The 18,319-nt window shown below is 49.1% G+C and overlaps 1 protein-coding gene across 1 annotated transcript in view; it reads left to right on the top strand.

The window, feature by feature from the left end:
• The first annotated feature begins 1,045 nt into the window (after positions 1-1,045).
• The window catches only part of LOC142313301 (natural killer cells antigen CD94-like), a 58,153-nt gene continuing 40,879 nt past the window's right edge, over positions 1,046-18,319 (top strand). Inside the window, exons 1-3 of the mRNA XM_075352300.1 lie at positions 1,046-1,133; positions 7,134-7,244; positions 18,063-18,176. Coding sequence (XP_075208415.1) covers positions 1,046-1,133; positions 7,134-7,244; positions 18,063-18,176 — 313 coding nt within the window. The remainder of the gene's footprint in view (positions 1,134-7,133; positions 7,245-18,062; positions 18,177-18,319) is intronic.

Raw genomic sequence — 18,319 nt, 5'->3', positions numbered from 1 at the left:
CGGCGGGGTCACGTCGTAAGTAATGCACATCCGGCATCGTTAGTGATATCGTAGCGTGTGACAGCTATGAACAAGCAGAAATACTCACCTTCTCGTTCATCGCTGACACGTCGCTCATTTTCTAAAAATTGCACGTCCTGTTGTTCATCGTACCCGGGAAGCACACATTGCTCCATGTGACACCCCGGGAACGATGAACTGCATCTTACCTGTGGCCGCCGGCAATGCTGAAGGAAGGAGGTGGGCTAGATGTTTACGTCCCGCTCATCTCCGCCCCTCCGCTTCTATTGGCCGGCCGCTGTGTGATGTCGCTGTGACGCCGAACATCCGTCCCCCTTCAGGAAGTGGATGTTCGCCGCCCACAGCGAGGTCGTTTAGAAGGTAAGTACATGTGACGGGGGGTTACAACATTGTGCGACACGGGCAACAAATTGCCCGTCCCGCACAAATGATGGGGGCGGGTGTGATCGCAAATGCGATCACAAGAGAAATTGTAAGGTGTAAAGCAGCCTTAAGTCTTTATCATGGTCCGCTTGGTAAACAGACCATAATGAATTATATTATTTTTATACATGGTTAAATAAAAGTTATATTTAATTACAAAAAACATGGATTAATTTCCACTGGAAACTATGATTTTTTATTTCTTCATTTAACATGGCAAGCTCCCACCCGACTCCATGTGGATATCCACTTGGAATGGACTACTAGTTATCTGTCAATTTTTTTCTTTATTTTTTTTTATACTTTTATTATTTAAAAGTCTACCTGCTTTCTCTAAAAATTAAACTTAAACAAGGAGATGCAATTTCTTGTGGCTCTAATATTATAGTTATCCTCTTGCCTTTCCTCAAAAAGGCTTTTTGTATTGGTGAAACTAAGCAATTTATAAAATCTGTTCTGTTTTTCAGCAGAAAACCTCTTACCACAAGACGGGTTTAATGTGTCATCAGGAAGTTTGACTCCTAACAGTTATTTATACCATTCAGAAGTACATATAGTGCTGGCATCAAAAATACAGACAACACTTTATTTCCCTCTTATGATGGCTGAAGAGATCACCTATGCAGACCTTAAGTTTTATGACTCTAGCTGTGTATCTATTAGTCGTACATTGGAGAAGAACACAGAAGGTAGGTGCACCAAATTATTACTTTATAATTATAAAATACATGGATAAATATATGTATGAAAAAATAATTTATTACGCTTTCACTAAACAATGCTGAACTTTAAGATGTTATTCTGATCTCAGAAAATCCCTGTACAAGAACAGCCAATCTATGATTATTTTTTCAGCATTAATTTGATGCCTGAAAATAGTCATGATATAACATTAGTTCACATGATAGAAAGGCAATTGTCAGTGGCATAACTAGAGTCTGATGGGCCCTGGTGCAAAATTTGGACCTTGACCCCATCTGTAAGTTCATCAACTGTATGGGCCCTTGTAGCATTGTAAATCCTGTGAAGACATAGATGTTTGGCCTCTCATGTAACAATGCCCCCCATCCTGTAATAAATTCCCTTATCCTGGCCCCTTACTGTAATAATGTACTTCCTCCTTCCTGTTATAATGTCCTCCATCCAGGGCCCCTTCCAGGTATTGTATACTCCATCCTGGCCTTTTCTTAGTATAAAGGTCACTAACCTTGGTCCATTCCATTAATAATGCCCCCCATCCTGGAATAATTTCTCCATCCTTGGTCCCATGCTGGCATAATGTCTCCCTTTCCCTATATATATATATATATATATATATATATATATATATGTATATATGTATATATACATATATATATATATATATATATATATATATATATATATGTATACAGTATATATATAGTATGTATATACTGTATGTATATATACAGTGCCTACAAGTAGTATTCAACCCCCTGCAGATTTAGCAGGTTTACACATTCGGAATTAACTTGGCATTGTGACGTTTGGACTGTAGATCAGCCTGGGAGTGTGAAATGCACTGCAGCAAAAAGGAATGTTATTTCTTTTTTTTTTTTTTTTTGAAATTGTGAAAAGTTTATTCAGAGGGTCATTTATTATTCAACCCCTCAAACCACAAGAATTCTGTTTGGTTCCCCTAAAGTATTAAGAAGTATTTCAGGCACAAAGAACAATGAGCTTCACATGTTTGGATTAATTATCTCTTTTTCCAGCCTTTTCTGAGTAATTAAGACCCTCCCCAAACTTGTGAACAGCACTCATACTTGGTCAACATGGGAAAGACAAAGGAGCATTCCAAGGCCATCAGAGACAAAATCGTGGAGGGTCACAAGGCTGGCAAGGGGTACAAAACCCTTTCCAAGGAGTTGGGCCTACCTATCTCCACTGTTGGGAGCATCATCCGGAAGTGGAAGGCTTATGGAACTACTGTTAGCCTTCCGCGGCCTGGTCAGCCTTTGAAAGTTTCCACCCGTGCCAAGGCCAGGCTTGTCCGAAGAGTCAAGGCTAACCCAAGGACAACAAGGAAGGAGCTCCGGGAAGATCTCATGACAGTGGGGACATTGGTTTCAGTCAATACCATAAGTAACGTACTCCACCGCAATGGTCTCCGTTCCAGACGAGCCCGTAAGGTACCTTTACTTTCAAAGCGTCATGTCAAGGCTCGTCTACAGTTTGCTCATGATCACTTGGAGGACTCTGAGACAGACTGGTTCAAGGTTCTCTGGTCTGATGAGACCAAGATCGAGATCTTTGGTGCCAACCACACACGTGACGTTTGGAAACTGGATGGCACTGCATACGACCCAAAGAATACCATCCCTACAGTCAAGCATGGTGGTGGCAGCATCATGCTGTGGGGCTGTTTCTCAGCCAAGGGGCCTGGCCATCTGGTCCGCATCCATGAGAAGATGGATAGCACGGCCTACCTGGAGATTTTGGCCAAGAACCTCCGCTCCTCCATCAAGGATCTTAAGATGGGTCGTCATTTCATCTTCCAACAAGACAACGACCCAAAGCACACAGCCAAGAAAATCAAGGCCTGGTTCAAGAGGGAAAAAATCAAGGTGTTGCAGTGGCCTAGTCAGTCTCCTGACCTTAACCCAATTGAAAACTTGTGGAAGGAGCTCAAGATTAAAGTCCACATGAGACACCCAAAGAACCTTGATAACTTGGAGAAGATCTGCATGGAGGAGTGGGCCAAGATAACTCCAGAGACCTGTGCCGGCCTGATCAGGTCTTATAAAAGACGATTATTAGCTGTAATTGCAAACAAGGGTTATTCCACAAAATATTAAACCTAGGGGTTGAATAATAATTGACCCACACTTTTATGTTGAAAATGTATTAAAATTTAACTGAGCAACATAACTTGTTGGTTTGTAAGATTTATGCAACTGTTAATAAATCCTGCTCTTGTTTGAAGTTTGCAGGCTCTAACTTATTTGCATCTTATCAAACCTGCTAAATCTGCAGGGAGTTGAATACTACTTGTAGGCACTATATATATATATATATATATATATATATATATATATATATAATTATTACAGCGCCATCTATTCTATGGCGCTTCACAAGTGAAAGGGGTGTATATAGTAGGGACAAGTACAATAATCATAAACAATACAAAACACAGACAGGTACAGGAGGATAGAGGATCCTGCCTGCGAGGGCTCACAGTCTACAAGGGATAGGTGAGGATACAGTAGATCAGGGTAGAGCTGATTGGGAGGCGCTATATCAGACTGAGGGTTACGGCAGGTTGTAGGCTTGTCGGAAGAGATGGTCTTCAGGTTCCTTTTGAAGCTTGTCAAGGTATGCGAGAGTCTGATATGTTGTGGCAGAGTTTTCCTGAGTATGGGGGAAGCACGGGAGAAATCTTGGATGCGATGGTATTGTATTTTCATTTGTATATTCAAATACTGTATATATATATATATATATATATATATATATATAGATATATATATTTTTTGTTCTTTCATGAAATTGTATTCTTTTTACTATTTTTTTAGATTTTCTTTCTTATGTTTTCTTTCATTAATTTTCATTGAATATTTATTATCTGTTTTTGCATTGGAAATCATGTGCATAAAGTGTTAGTCCATTTTGTTTTTATCCCATGATTAATGTCACTGGCTGCGCTGGAAGTGTGTAAGCTTTCATGATGTTTTATGGACATATATTTTATATAGTATCTTGAATAAAGCCTCGATTTTATTGGGATACATGTGCCACTGATTCGTTATTATTTTGATTCATATTCTGGAGATAGTCGAACATGTCTAGTGAGTTTTCTCATTTTGGCACAATTGACACCATTTTCACCGTTACCTTTTTTGTTTTATTTTGATTGGTTTCTAAAGCACGTCTGCATTCTGACAAGGACAGAACGTTGAGAGTGGTTTTCAGTTTGTATTTTACATTACTGGATCATGATGGCCTAACTTTGATCTTCTTGGATCCCAAAGAAAACCCTTTCATTGTAAATTACCATTGTCTCCATAAGTGGTAAAAGGGTCTTTATCAGGGCTGATGTAATCTGCCAAAATCCAGACCGGCGGATCCCTGCCGGATTGAACAAAGAATCCAGTCTGGTTCCCATATTAGTCTATATGACAGGGGTGGGGTACCTCCGGCCCGCGGGCCGCATGCGGCCCGCCATGACCTTTTATGTGGCCCCCGGGCAGATTCCCGGGGGGGGCAGTGCTCGTGCTGTCACCGCGGTCTTGCTGCCGCCGGCCCTTTAAATCCACACATTGCTGTTTGTGCTGCAATGTGTTCTCCCGTCGGCCAGTGCTAATTGTGGGCGGGTCCACAGCAGCCTCACAGCTTCCAGCCTTGTGTGTCCGCCCTCTGCCCTCCGGAGATCAGTGCCTGCCTTCTCCTTCTGATGCAGTGTGTCCGGCTCCTGCACTCCGGTGATGTGAATGCAATGCTGCTGTGAGTCCAGCGCCGACCCTCTGCTGCTATGTGCCCTGCCCAATGCTTTGTGCCTCCCCACACCAGTTCTGTAAACCTTCTCCCCCAGAGTTGCATGAAACTCTCAGCGCAGTGTGCCCCCCAATGTCCTGTGTGCACCCCTCCCCCAGTCCTGTGTGCAGCCCCCCAATGTCCTGTGTGCAGCCCATCACCCAGTAGTCCTGTTTGCACCCCCCCAATCCTGTGTGCATCCCTCCCCCAGTCCTGTGTGCAGCCCCCCAATGTCCTGTGTGCACCCCCACACAATCCTATGTGCAGCCCATCACCCAGTCCTGTGTGCACCCCCCCAGTCCTGTGTGCAACCCCCAGTCCTGTGTGCACCCCCCCAGTCCTGTGTGCCCCCCCCAGTCCTGTGTGCACCCCCCCAGTCCTGTGTGCACCCCCCAGTCCTGTGTGCACCCCTCAGTCCTGTGTGCACCCCCCCAGTCCTGTGTGCACCCCTTCAGTCATGTGTGCACCCCCCCAGTCCTGTGTTGCACCCCCCAGTCCTGTGTGCACCCCCCCAGTCCTGTGTGCACCCCCCCAGTCCTGTGTGCAGCCCCCGCAGTCCTGTGTGCAGCCCCCGCAGTCCTGTGTGCAGCCCCCCCAGTCCTGTGTGCAGCCCCCCCAGTGATGTCTGTGCCTTCCCCCTCAGTGATGTCTGTGCCTCCCCCCAGTGATGTCTGTGCCTCCCCCCAGTGGTGTCTGTGCCTCCCCCCAGTGATGCCTGTGCCTCCCCCCCCAGTGATGTCTGTGCCTCCCTCCCAGTGATGTCTGTGCCTCCCCCCCAGTGATGTCTGTGCCTCCCCCCAGTGATGTCTGTGCCTCCCCCCAGTGATGTCTGTGCCTCCCCCCAGTGATGTCTGTGCCTCCCCCCAGTGATGTCTGTGCCTCCCCCCGTGATGTCTGTGCCTCCCCCCAGTGATGTCTGTGCCTCCCCCCAGTGATGTCTGTGCCTCCCCCCAGTGATGTCTGTGCCTCCCACCCAGTGATGTCTGTGCCTCTCCCCCAGTGATGTCTGTGCCTCCCCCCAGTGATGTCTGTGCCTCCCCCCAGTGATGTCTGTGCCTCCCCCCAGTGATGTCTGTGCCTCCCCACAGTGATGTCTGTGCCTCCAGTCCCTCCAGTGGTGTCTGTGTCCCCAGCCCCGCGTGTGGTGTCTGTGCCCCCAGCCCCGCGTGTGGTGTCTGTGCCCTCAGCCCCGCGTGTGGTGTCTGTGCCCCCAGCCCCGCGTGTGGTGTCTGTGCCCCCAGCCCCGCGTGTGGTGTCTGTGCCCCCAGCCCCGCGTGTCCTGTGTGCACCCCCCCAGTCCTGTGTGCACCCCCCAGTCCTGTGTTGCACCCCCCAGTCCTGTGTGCACCCCCCCAGTCCTGTGTGCACCCCCCCAGTCCTGTGTGCACCCCCCCAGTCCTGTGTGCAGCCCCCCCAGTCCTGTGTGCAGCCCCCCCAGTGATGTCTGTGCCTCCCCCCAGTGATGTCTGTGCCTCCACCCCAGTGGTGTCTGTGCCTCCCCCCAGTGATCTCTGTGCCTCCCCCCAGTGATGTCTGTGCCTCCCCCCAGTGATGTCTGTGCCTCCCCCCCAGTGGTGTCTGTGCCTCCCCCCAGTGATGTCTGTGCCTCCCCCCCCAGTGATGTCTGTGCCTCCCCCCAGTGATGTCTGTGCCTCCCCCCAGTGATGTCTGTGCCTCCCCACAGTGATGTCTGTGCCTCCCCACAGTGATGTCTGTGCCTCCAGCCCCTCCAGTGGTGTCTGTGCCCCCAGCCCCGCGTGTGGTGTCTGTGCCCCCAGCCCCGCGTGTGGTGTCTGTGCCCCCAGCCCTGCGTGTGGTGTCTGTGCCCCCAGTTAATTAATTGCTTCACCCAATATAGCAGGGTCATTTAAACATTGATAATTTTGTGCGGCCCCCGAAGGTTGGTAGAAATTTCCAAATGGCCCCCGACAGAAAAAAGGTTCCCCACCCCACCCCTGCTATATGACATATAAGTCATATAAGACTCTTTATGTATCCTAAGCCTCAGGATCTTGGATATGCACAAAAAAAACTGCCCATTCCACTAACCCTTCTGCAAAAAAGAAAAATTATATATTTTACATCCTATTTGGTGGTACTGTCAAAAATGTGAAAATCAATTTGAAAGTCGTTACAAGAATTGTTGTAATAACTGTTAGTTTATTATAGTTCCTTTTTTTGTTTCCTTGCAGGTGTTTCCTCTGATCGTAATCATAATTCCTGCAGATGTCAGAAAAGAACATACATTATCATAGGGATCCTAATTGCTATTCTCCTTGCTTTGTTAACGATGGCTATTTTATGTAAGTCTTGTCAAAAGTCTTATTGCGTTAATGTGCCTGGCAAAACTAAACAAACTTACTGTAAAGATTAATATGGATTACCCATACCATATGATGCGGTCAGGGTACATGTCTGATTATGTACCTGTAACCTGGAGATTGGACCGATTAACAAACTGCATCAGAATTCAAAAATTTCTTTGGTACAACAACAAAATATTTCAGTCACCTAGGATTTTCAATTATTTGTTGAATTTGAAAACTGGTGCATTAAAATTTTTACTCCCATAATGTCGATATCAGAGCTAACTGCTTACACTTTTTGACCATGTCAAGTAAAATGTATGGAGAAGCTGAGCAGTGGTGAAAAAATTGATACACTTGGACTCATGATCTCTCCATAAAAGGAATCTGTCAATTTAGAAAAAGACTATTAATCTGCAGGTTAATAGCATTTGGAACCCTCGCAGGGCCTGCACTTCAAACTCCGCTGCCGAAACCCAGCATTCGAGTTTCTGTCATTTGGGAAGCATCGGCACAGCTTGAGGCAGCATTTTGTGTATCAAGAGTGACGCACAGCCATTTAGTAATATAACATGGGATCCCAGAGTGTAAGAAAATTGACGTAGCTCCTGTCAATGGCCAGAGAGCACTGATCTGGATCGTTGACTGTGGTTGAGATAAGCAATTTGCTCATCTCCACTCACACTACTCAATGCAAGCTGCAGCTGTCAGGCAGATGGTAAAGGTGGAGACTACATACACTTGCACTATAATATGTTAATATCAGGGTTATACACCTATTCTGACATGTATTTTTAAAGTTCACTAAGCTTCATCACTAGACTAAGAGATCTATTTAATAATGTACTGTGATATCTGGTGTCACAATGGCTTTTGAGAACCATACAATTAAGAAAATAGATGTCCTTTTTTATCAAAAAATAGTGGCACAGTTGTTTATGTGCTTTGTCTCGTACTGCAGATCAGCCCCGGACACTTGATTTTGAATACACAGCAATTTAGGGAACAGTCTATGAACAGATGTTAAGGAAGGTATGAACGATGGGCCATACGGGTTCCATGCTCCTTCACCAAGGAAACTCCATGTACAATATGTGTCTGACTTCAGGTGTGGTGCACGACACTTACTGGTTTCTTAAAGCTGGTGTCCACAAACTTCGCTGCCAGTCCTCATTTTAGACAAAATAATAACCAATGCAACAACAGAGTTCACTTGGCACCCAAACTTAGTTTAGTTTATTCTTCTCACTATTATGAGAGACATGGCCTCACTCCTCTTACTGTTTCTGATGTACTCTCTCTTGACCTGTTCCCCACTATCTTGGAACTTGTGCTCAATCTGGGGGTCTGTGTCTCTATTTGCCCCTCTTTCTTTACACCTTTGTTTTCTTCTGGGCCCGAATGGCTTCTCTAATTGTCTGACTATCTAAGCCCACCAGGGTGTGACATAGGCTCCGGACCTCACAAGGTTGCCTGAGGGTTTCCTGACTCGCTCTGACACTTTAACTACGTCTTCTCTTACTCAAACCCTATTCAGAACTGGCACCCCATGAGGCACGCACTACCAATCAACGCACTTGCCACCTTTCACCTCCTCCACCTTGACTTAACCCTGTCCTATATAATCTACTGCTGCTCTAGGCTGCCCACTAGGTAGCGTCTTCTTATGAAACGACCTCAGCTCTCCTACACTGGGAATTTACACTTTGCTAGCAGCATTTACATGTTAACACGTTTATAATAATCAACACCATAAAATGCATTTAGTATAAAACAGTGTAGGAATGCAACCATCTCTATAGTTGCAATGATTCAGATGTACAGGATTTTTTCACTGCTAGAGATGAGTGAATCGATTTTATGAAAATCAAATTTGTGTAAAATGTTATGATTTTCGCAGATCCCAGTGAAATCGAGCAATTTGCAATTCAATTATCTAAGAAAATGCCTGCTGACTTTTTACACATTGCAGATGTTTGATTCTGCCACAGGAGGCTGACATGACCTCAGGACTTCCCGATAAAGGAAGAGCCCGGACTGCTGCCCCAAAGGGGCTCAAGGGAGGGCTACATGACTAGGAGGGATGCCAGGCCATAGGGTTAATAAGGTATTAATGGAGAAAGTCAGTTTGAGCGGGAAATCTGGGGGTGGTGCTAAGGGTCAGTTAGGATCAGGGGTCAGTGTGATTGGTCAGGGGGTGGTGCTGTTGGGGGGTCGTATATAGGGCAAGTCAGAGGGGGGTGGGCCATTCCTACCTGGACAGTGACTGGAATCATTGCGTCTGGATCCGGAAGATGGAAGACTTCATGGCACAGATGAAGAGGATGGCGGAGCAGCGTGGACAGCGGTGGATGGACGAGCAGCTGCAGCGATGGACCGGCGACGGCGCTGAAGATGGGACCCCCCTGCCTCCGAAGCGGCAGCGAAGAACGCGGCCTCCGGAGCGCCTCAGCCCAGAGATGACGCCGAGGAGCCGGCAGCGGAGACGGAGCCCCAGTGGAGGAAGTGCGGCGGTGGATCCAGGAGTCGGGATGTCACGAGGCCCAGGCCGGAAGTCGGGCCGCGGGCATCAAGGCAGCGGGGCGGTGAGAGACATGGCCGGCCTCCCCTCCTCTTCCGGTTCGCGGCGCACTGTGGTGACGCGCGTCGCGGCCGCGTGACCCGGCGCGGCCGCCTGACCCGGCGCGGTCACTTGACCCGGCGCGGTCACCTGACCCGGCATGGTCACGTGACCCGGCGCGGTCACGTGACCCATCGCGCTCACCTGGCCCGGCGTGCCCTCGTGATCCGGCGGGCTCACCTGACCCGGTGCGCTCACCTGACCCGCCGCGGTCGCGTGGGCCGCCGCGGTCGCGTGGGTCGGCGCGGTCGCGTGGGCCGGCGCGGTCGCCTGACCCGGCGCGGTTACCTGACCTGGCGCGGTCATCCGACCTGGCGCGGTCACATGACCCATCGTGCTCACCTGGCCCGGCGCGCTCTCGTGATCCGGCAGGCTTGCCTGACCCGCCGCGGTCGCGTGGGCCGCCGCGGTCGCGTGGGTCGGCGCGGTCGCGTGGGCCGGCGCGGTCACGTGGGCCGGCGCGGTCGCCTGACCCGGCGCGGTCACCTGACCTGGCGCGGTCATCCGACCCGGCGCGGTCACATGACCCATCGTGCTCACCTGGCCCGGCGCGCTCTCGTGATCCGGCAGGCTTGCCTGACCCGGCGCGGTCACCTGACCCGCCGCGGTCGCGTGGGCTGGCGCGGTCGCGTGGGCCGGCGCGGTCGCGTGGGCCGGCGGGGTCGCGTGTGCCAGCGGGGGCCAGCTGGGTCACGTGGGCCAGCGGGGTCACAGGTCATGGATGAGGCTGCAGTGGCACCTGCAGCACGGGCAGGGAAACGAGCGGGGCCTATGCAGGTGCATAGGGCCCCATTGCCGGCGGGGGATTCAGCACGGAGACGGCCCGGATCAGCGGGGCCCGGGCTTCCGGAACGGAGGACGGACGGCGACAGGACGACATCGGGGACCGCTGGAGCGCGCAGGGATGCCGGCCGGCATGCCCCAGGCAGAGATTACACGGAGGCGCCAGCGTCTAGATCGTCGCGGACGGCGCTGAGGACATGTGGTTCTACGGGCGGACGGGGTCTAAGGTCGAGTCTGCCGGACGGCGGGCTCCCTGGACCTGGGTCCAGTGAGGAGGATGATGCCATCTTGGAGGAGGACGTCACGGAGGACGACACCAGGGACCATATGTTGATGACGGCGAATCGGCTGGAGTGCGACGCGGAGGACATGTGACGGCTGTTTCGGGATCTTCTCGGAGTCAGCCTGGTAAGACCACAGTTTTTCCTATTTCTCGTTCAACTGGTTTGGCTATGGAAGGTGAGTCTGGTGATATGGGTGGCGTGCAGGGTTTGAATGTGGTTGGTGGTACGGGTGGTTTGCTTGGTGGCCCGAGTGGTGGGCAGGTCATGAATGCGGTGCCGGGTGATGGCAGTGTGGCATCCGAGTTGCTGAGGTTGGTTAGGGGTTTGTTTGCCCCCGTGGGGGGCCCTAGCATGGTGTGGCAGGGAGCGACGGGGCAGGATGTTGTGGCTCCCGCGGCCGGCGGGGTTGCCAGTGGCAATGTGGTTGGTGAGCCGGTGGTGGCGGCTCCCGCTGCCGCAGCTGCGGCTGCAGTGGATGTTGTTCGCTTAGATGACAAGGCGAGAGGGGAAGTGTATGTCTGCTTTGATGGGCCGTTGGGGGCGCACCTGAAGCAGGAGACCAGGGAAAAAATATGGAAGGACGAATATGTTAAAATATTCTCGTTGCTTCCGTTGGAAAAGTTTAACCTGGATCGGGTTAAACCGGATGAGAGCAAAAAGGACGAGGAAGAACGGCGGCGTTATCGCCTTATTCCTCGCACTTTTCAGAGTTGGCTGCAGGCATTTGTGATACTGGCCAGTGTGGTGGGGGAAAAGGCTCCGGATAACTGTTCGGCGCTTTTTTGTTATCTGGATTCTATTTGTGAAGCGTATAGGACCTATGGGGGGACTGCTTGGCTACGGTATGACGAGCAGTTTCGCCAGAGGAAAGCGGTCAGACCCAGTTTACGGTGGGACCACAAAGAAATCAGTCTATGGATGCGATTGATGGCTGCGCCGAAGTCGGCATCGCAGTCCTTTCCAGGGGGTACCGGCGGGGGATCATTTGGCACCCCGCCGGGGCCCAAAAAGGGCGTTTGCTGGCAGTTCAATGAAAAGGACTGCCGATTTGGTTCCTCCTGCCGATTCAAGCACGAGTGTTCGGGCTGTGGTGGCGCCCACAGTTATCTCAAGTGCTTCCGGAAGGGAAAAGGGAAGGCCGCAGAGTCTTCGTCAAAAAGGGAGGACCCCGGTGAGGGTAGATCGGATGGCGCCGTTTCTAAGTAGATACCCAGATCGGGTGTCGGCGGAATTGTTGAGTGAAGGTTTTCGTTTTGGTTTTAAGATACCGCCAGTTGTTAAGCCCGGCAAGATTTGCTTGAAAAATGTACAGTCTGCTCGCTTCCAAGGTGATATAGTGGCGGAGAAGTTAAGGAAGGAAGTGGCATTGGGACGGATGGCGGGCCCCTTTGCTGGTCCTCCATTGCCTGACTTGGTTGTGTCCCTGTTGGGTTTGGTCCCGAAGAAGGAACCTAACAAGTTTCGGCTCATTCACCACTTGTCCTATCCTACTGGCAGGTCGGTGAATGACGGTATTGATCCTGAGCTGGTTTTAGTATCGTATGTTCGTTTTGATAAGGCGGTGGAATGGTTAAGGAAGTTGGGTCGTGGTTCGCTGTTGGCGAAAACGGATGTAGAAGCTGCCTTCCGTCTGTTACCGGTGCACCCGGACAGTTTTCACCTGTTGGGGTGTTGGTGGGAGGACAAGTTTTATGTAGATTGTTGTTGCCTATGGGCTGTTCAATTTCATGTTCCTATTTTGAGAAGTTTAGCTGTTTTTTGGAGTGGGTAATTAAGGAGGAGGCGGGCCTAGATTTAGTGTTGCATTACTTGGATGACTTTTTGTGTATGGGACCTGCTGGATCCTCGCAGTGTTCCCTTTTGCTTCGGACAGTGGAGCAGGTTGCTCGCCGCTTTGGCGTTCCGTTGGCGCCTGAAAAAATGGAGGGTCCGGTTACGGTTTTGAAATTTCTGGGTATCGAGCTAGATACAGTTGCCATGGAGTGCCGCTTGCCGGAGGAAAAGCTGGGGGATTTGAGGCGTTGCGTTCAAAGGGCCATGGAAGCCAAGAAGATTCGTTTACGGGATTTGCAGTCCCTGTTGGGGAAGTTGAATTTTGCGTGTAGGATTTTGCCAATGGGAAGAGTTTTTTCCCGTCGCTTGGCTCAAGCCACTACCGGTGTGTCGCACCCTTTGCATTTTGTACGTTTGAAGGTGGAGCACAAGGCTGACCTGAGAGTGTGGTCCCGTTTTTTGCAATTGTATAATGGACGGTCATTGTGGCTTCGTGAGGTGGTGTCCAATGATGAGTTGGTCCTTTATACGGACGCGGCGGGGTCCAGTGGTTTTGGGGCATATTTTGGGGGGAGATGGTGTGTCGGCAGGTGGCCTGATTCGTGGCGGGTTTCCGGTCTGACCAGGAATTTGGCCCTGTTGGAACTTTTTCCTATTGTCGTGGCCATAGAGGTTTGAGGACAGGATTTGAAAGACAGAAAGGTGCGTTTTATGTGTGACAACTTGGGGGTTGTTCAGTGTGTTAACAAGTTGACAGCTGATTCCCCCCCGGTGGTGGATCTCTTGTGTGATTTGGTGTTGAAATGTTTGTAGTTGAACTTATGGATCTGCGCTGTACATGTGCCGGGGGTTCTGAATTCCGTGGCTGATGCTTTATCTCGCTTCCAGTGGGACCGTTTTCGAATGCTGGAGCCGGACGCGGAGCAGCAGGAGACCGTGTGGCCCGTCTGGTTGTGGGACCTGGTTTGCAGCCGGCCTGGGAATTGATCAAACAATCGGTGGCACCCAGTACGTGGCGCAGCTATAATGCAGCGTGGGACCGTTGGCTCGAGTTGGTTGATGAGGTGGGAGGTGATGTACCTGAAGGTGACAGGGTTTATTTAGTTTTGTTCATGATGGGCAGGGCAAAGGAAGAAGGCCTTTCGTGGTCGGCGGTTGCGGGTAGGCTGGCTGGCATTGCTTTCTTTTTCAGGTTATTGGGCTGGAAGGATGTCACTAAGGATTTCTGGGTGCGCCAGGCGTTGAAGGGTTACCGTAGGGCGGGGGCGCGCCGAGACCCTCGGCGCCCGGTGTCTTTTGAACTGCTGGGCAAGCTGTTATCGGTTTTGCCGCGTGTGTGTTTCTTGGAGTATGAATGCCATTTGTTTGGGACCGCTTTTGTTTTGGCCTTCTTTGGGGCGTTCAGAATTAGTGAATTGGTGAGCAGGAACACGAGGAGTCACGGAGGTTTGTTGTTGGAGGACGTGGCATGTGGTATGGATGCGGTGCGGTGTTGCTTGAGACGGTCAAAGACGGACCAGCTTGGTAGAGGTCGTGTGGTGGAACTGTGGGGTGTACCCGGTTTAGCGGAGTGCCCCGTTAAACGGCTGTCGGCGTTTTTAGAAGTGAGGGGAACCCGCCCGGGGTCCCTTTTGTCCCACCAGGACGGGTCAGACTTGTCCAGTTACCAATTTGTCTGTATCTTTCGGAGGTGCCTGCAGTGTTGCGGTCTCAACGAGGCTGAGTTCGCGTCGCATTCCTTTAGGATTGGGGCTGCGACTCAGACGGCTCGTTGGGGCCTGAGCGCGCAGGCTCTCCGTAAGATTGGACGCTGGGACTCGACCAGGTTTAGATCTTATGTTCGGCCAACCTTGTTGTAAGATATTGGGGGGGGTCAGGTCGGGGGCGGTATTTGCTTGGTCCTCATTACCCCCTTTTCTTCCACATGTCCCCCCCCCCATGTTGTCTCCTTTTGTTTTGTAGGTTTACCATTGTTGGTGTGGGTGCTCGGTCACTCATACGTGTATTGGGGTGCGTTTCGTGCGGGATTACGAACGGACGGCCGTCAGCTGGGGGTCCCCAGGGAAAAGGCGACAGTGCGATGGATCGGCGTCAGGGGTATGCTGTGGAGTGAAGTGTTGCCTACCTGGCGCCACCATGCACAGTTGAATAGAACACCGGATGTGGTAGTGCTACACGCGGGTGGGAATGACCTGAGTCTCCGGGCTTCCAGGGACCTGATCCAAGATATAAAGTGTGATTGCCTGCCGCTCCTGTCCTCCCACCCGGGTCTAGTAATCGTCTGGTCCGATATTGTTGCGCGGCGGGCATGGCGGCGCGCCAGGTCGGTGGAGGCTGTTAACAGAGCACGAAGCAAAGTGAATCGTGAGATTGGGCGTTTTATTTCCCGGGTCGGGGGTGTCTCTGTTCGGCACCCGGAGTTGGAAGCGGCGTCCGCCAACTTGTTGCGGCGGGACGGGGTCCATTTAAATTCGGTGGGGAATGATATTTGGGCCTTAGGGCTTATGGAAGGGGTCGAGAAGGCTTTGGTGGTGTGGGAGGACTCGCGCGCACAAGGGGTCATGCGCACTCGCGGTGGCGGAAAGGAGGGGGGTGTCTGAAGGTGGGGGTTTGCACAGAGGAGAGGACGGAACCCAGTGCCAGAGCGGGTTACCTCTAGCGGTGCAATTGTTTGGTAAACGGGTCCTTGCTGGGTTGAGTCTCAGCGGGACATGGTGTGGGCAACATCTGGCTTGGGCTCTCGAGTCGGTGTGTTGCGGCTGAGGGTCAGGAGGTGGGCTGATGTTGCAAGGAACAGTTTGGTTAACCTTCAGGTACCCCCCCCTCCTTTTTCGGGGGTTCTTTAATGAAGAATTGTATTGTTATATGGCTTATGTTTTTGTTACTAATAAATGGGGCTGCTGTGGCCTTTATATCCAATGTCACGCAGTGTTTGTGTTTATTTTAGATAAGAACCCTGGGGGGGTAGGGGGGTGTTGGGTGTAGGTCAAGGCCTTTAGTCAGACATTCCGGAGTCATGTCTTGCAGCTATCATAAAACATGGTATATAGCGCAGTCAGTTAGGAGGGATTATCATAACCTGTATAGTTACTTAGCGGGGGAATACAGCAACCATTTTTGGTGAATTGGAAAAGTGAGAGGATGTAAGAGTGAACAGCTCAGCCATAGATGTACAGTAATAAACTGTGGATATGAGGAGCGCAATAGGGTCTTACCAATGTATAATATGGTGACATTTTAAAGGAAAACTGCTCACTTGGTTTGGTTGTGTGTCTCACAACCAATATAGAAATGTATAACAGCTGCAGCCGATCCCTTGTGCCAAAGGCAGATGCAAAATAAAAACAGGTTAATTGTAGTATACTCCGCACTGCTGTACAAAGAATCACTCCAAGTAATAAAGCAATATGGGTGGTTTATTTTACGCGTTTCGAAGAGATATCCCCTCTTCTTCCTCAGGAAAATCCACCAATCTTCATCTTTGGTGGATTTCACCATTTTCATCTGAAGTTGAAGATGAAGTGTATTCGGTGCAGGGTGCCACTGGTTCACTGCAGCGCAATAGCTATTGAGGCCACCAGTCGGTGTGCCTGTCCCAGGTGGAACATGATGTTATTGTCATGCACTGTCCACCCCCTTACCCAGATATGGATGAGGAAAAGGACATTGCTCACCATGAGAACAAGGCTGGTGGAGAAAAATATTTTCTTTCTTTATTTTTTAAGTTTTGGAAAAAAGTTCCAGCCAGGAAAGGGATATTATTAAAGGCTAGGAGTAAGGATGGAGGACATTATTACAGGATATGGGCTAAATTGGGGGCCAATATTACAGGATGGGTGCTATTTTTACAGGTGGAGGAACACTATTACAGCATAAAGGCCAGGATAGAGGACATTATTACAGGGGTAGTACATCTGACCAAAATTCTAGAGGGGGCCCAGGTTCAAATATTGCTTTGTGGCCAATAAAATGCTAGTCATGCCTCTGACCACCACTAGCACCAGATGTTCGAACAGTAGTACTACCAAACACAGGCCACAATTGGCCACTTTTGCCTCTGGCAAGTATATTAGTTGGAAGAAAGAGAACATTATGGAATATACGACATATCACTCAAGTCAGTAAGTGGGATGATGTTTCTTCTGATAGTTTTAGTAAGTATGCTGGAGACAACAGTCTGTCTGATAAGAAAATACTAAGAGGGCTAATTTTTGGACAATTTTTCAATTCTTAATAAACATAAAAGTCGGTAAGTGTGCTGTGTTATTAAATGGGCTATTGGTTACTTACGGTTACTATCCATTTCTATGGTGAGGTCACTTTGACATCACTAAGGTTGTGGTTGTTTTGAAGAGTATGAAAGGGGTTGGATACACATATTTTCAAGGCAATTGAAGACTTTGCAATATGGAGATTCATGGTGGGTCGATTGACTTCAAATCAAATTTTTGTCAAAAATTTGTTGAACCTGGCGAATTTGAATTTCAAAGGATTAAATAATCTCTAATCACTGAATGATTGAATATTTGACATTTAAGGTAAGGTAAACTATAATTCTGAACTTAACTGCTGTCAATTACCCACCCATTATATTTTTATTTAAAGCACCACTCCACCCTAGCATTTTTTTTCCACCTATTTGAGTGTAATGCATGTAGACTCACACTCACAAATAGCATTCATCACCCATTTACAGCCCGACCCGGCATCATGTCAATGCTACAGTTGTGCGAGTACCTAACTATTTGTTCTTGCTATACTCATATCGAGTACTGTCTAATACTCACGTATTCATTCCGAATAACGTGTACAATGCAAGCCAATGGAGAAAAACTCGCAAAGTAACGAGAAACCTGAATGCCATACTATTCGTGTGAGTAGCGAATAATACAGAATTCGGGTTACTCATTACAATGCGAGTTTTCCCCCATTAACTTGCATTTCACGCACTATTCGGAACAAATATGCAAGTATTAGACAGCACTCAATATGAGTTTATGAGTATAGCGAGTACAAATAGTTAGGTACTCGCTTAACTCCAGTCACTGCTATTGTTGTCATGCCAAATCACACAATGGTTCCTGTTTGAAGCAGAGAACTCCTTTTAGAAACGTCTTACCGCAAGTCTTTGGGAATTCAAAATAAACATACAATGATCTGGTGGCTTACAAAAGCTGTTATCTGGTGGCTAAAAAAGAGCAGAATGCCAAAAGGTTGCATTATACTTACATGGAGTGGCACTTTAAACACAAATTTAGTAAGAGTACAGTGTATTACTGTAATAAATTATTTGAAACAATTTGCTTATTTGTAATATGTTTTACTGAGGTGTGTAAAAACATTTATTTTCCAAAGTATTGCAGACATCTGAAAGACAAAAGTATTACCAGAAAAGAATCAAAAGCATCTCACAAACACTGGCGAAAGTGAAAAATGAGTTGTGCATAAAAAATGAAGAGGAACGAAAAGGTAAAAAGCTTCTCCAAATAACAAGTGCTTCTTGTTGATATTGTGATAGATCTGCAACAAAACATTTTCGGGGGGAAGGGGGAGTTGTCGGGATTTGAGATTTTTTTAAAAACTCACTCATGACTGGACTTTTCATTAGTGCC

This window comes from Anomaloglossus baeobatrachus, chromosome 5 (genome assembly GCF_048569485.1).
Source record: "Anomaloglossus baeobatrachus isolate aAnoBae1 chromosome 5, aAnoBae1.hap1, whole genome shotgun sequence".
In the NCBI taxonomy this organism is placed as follows: Eukaryota; Metazoa; Chordata; class Amphibia; order Anura; family Aromobatidae; genus Anomaloglossus; species Anomaloglossus baeobatrachus.
This window is presented reverse-complemented; position numbering and strand designations above follow the sequence as displayed.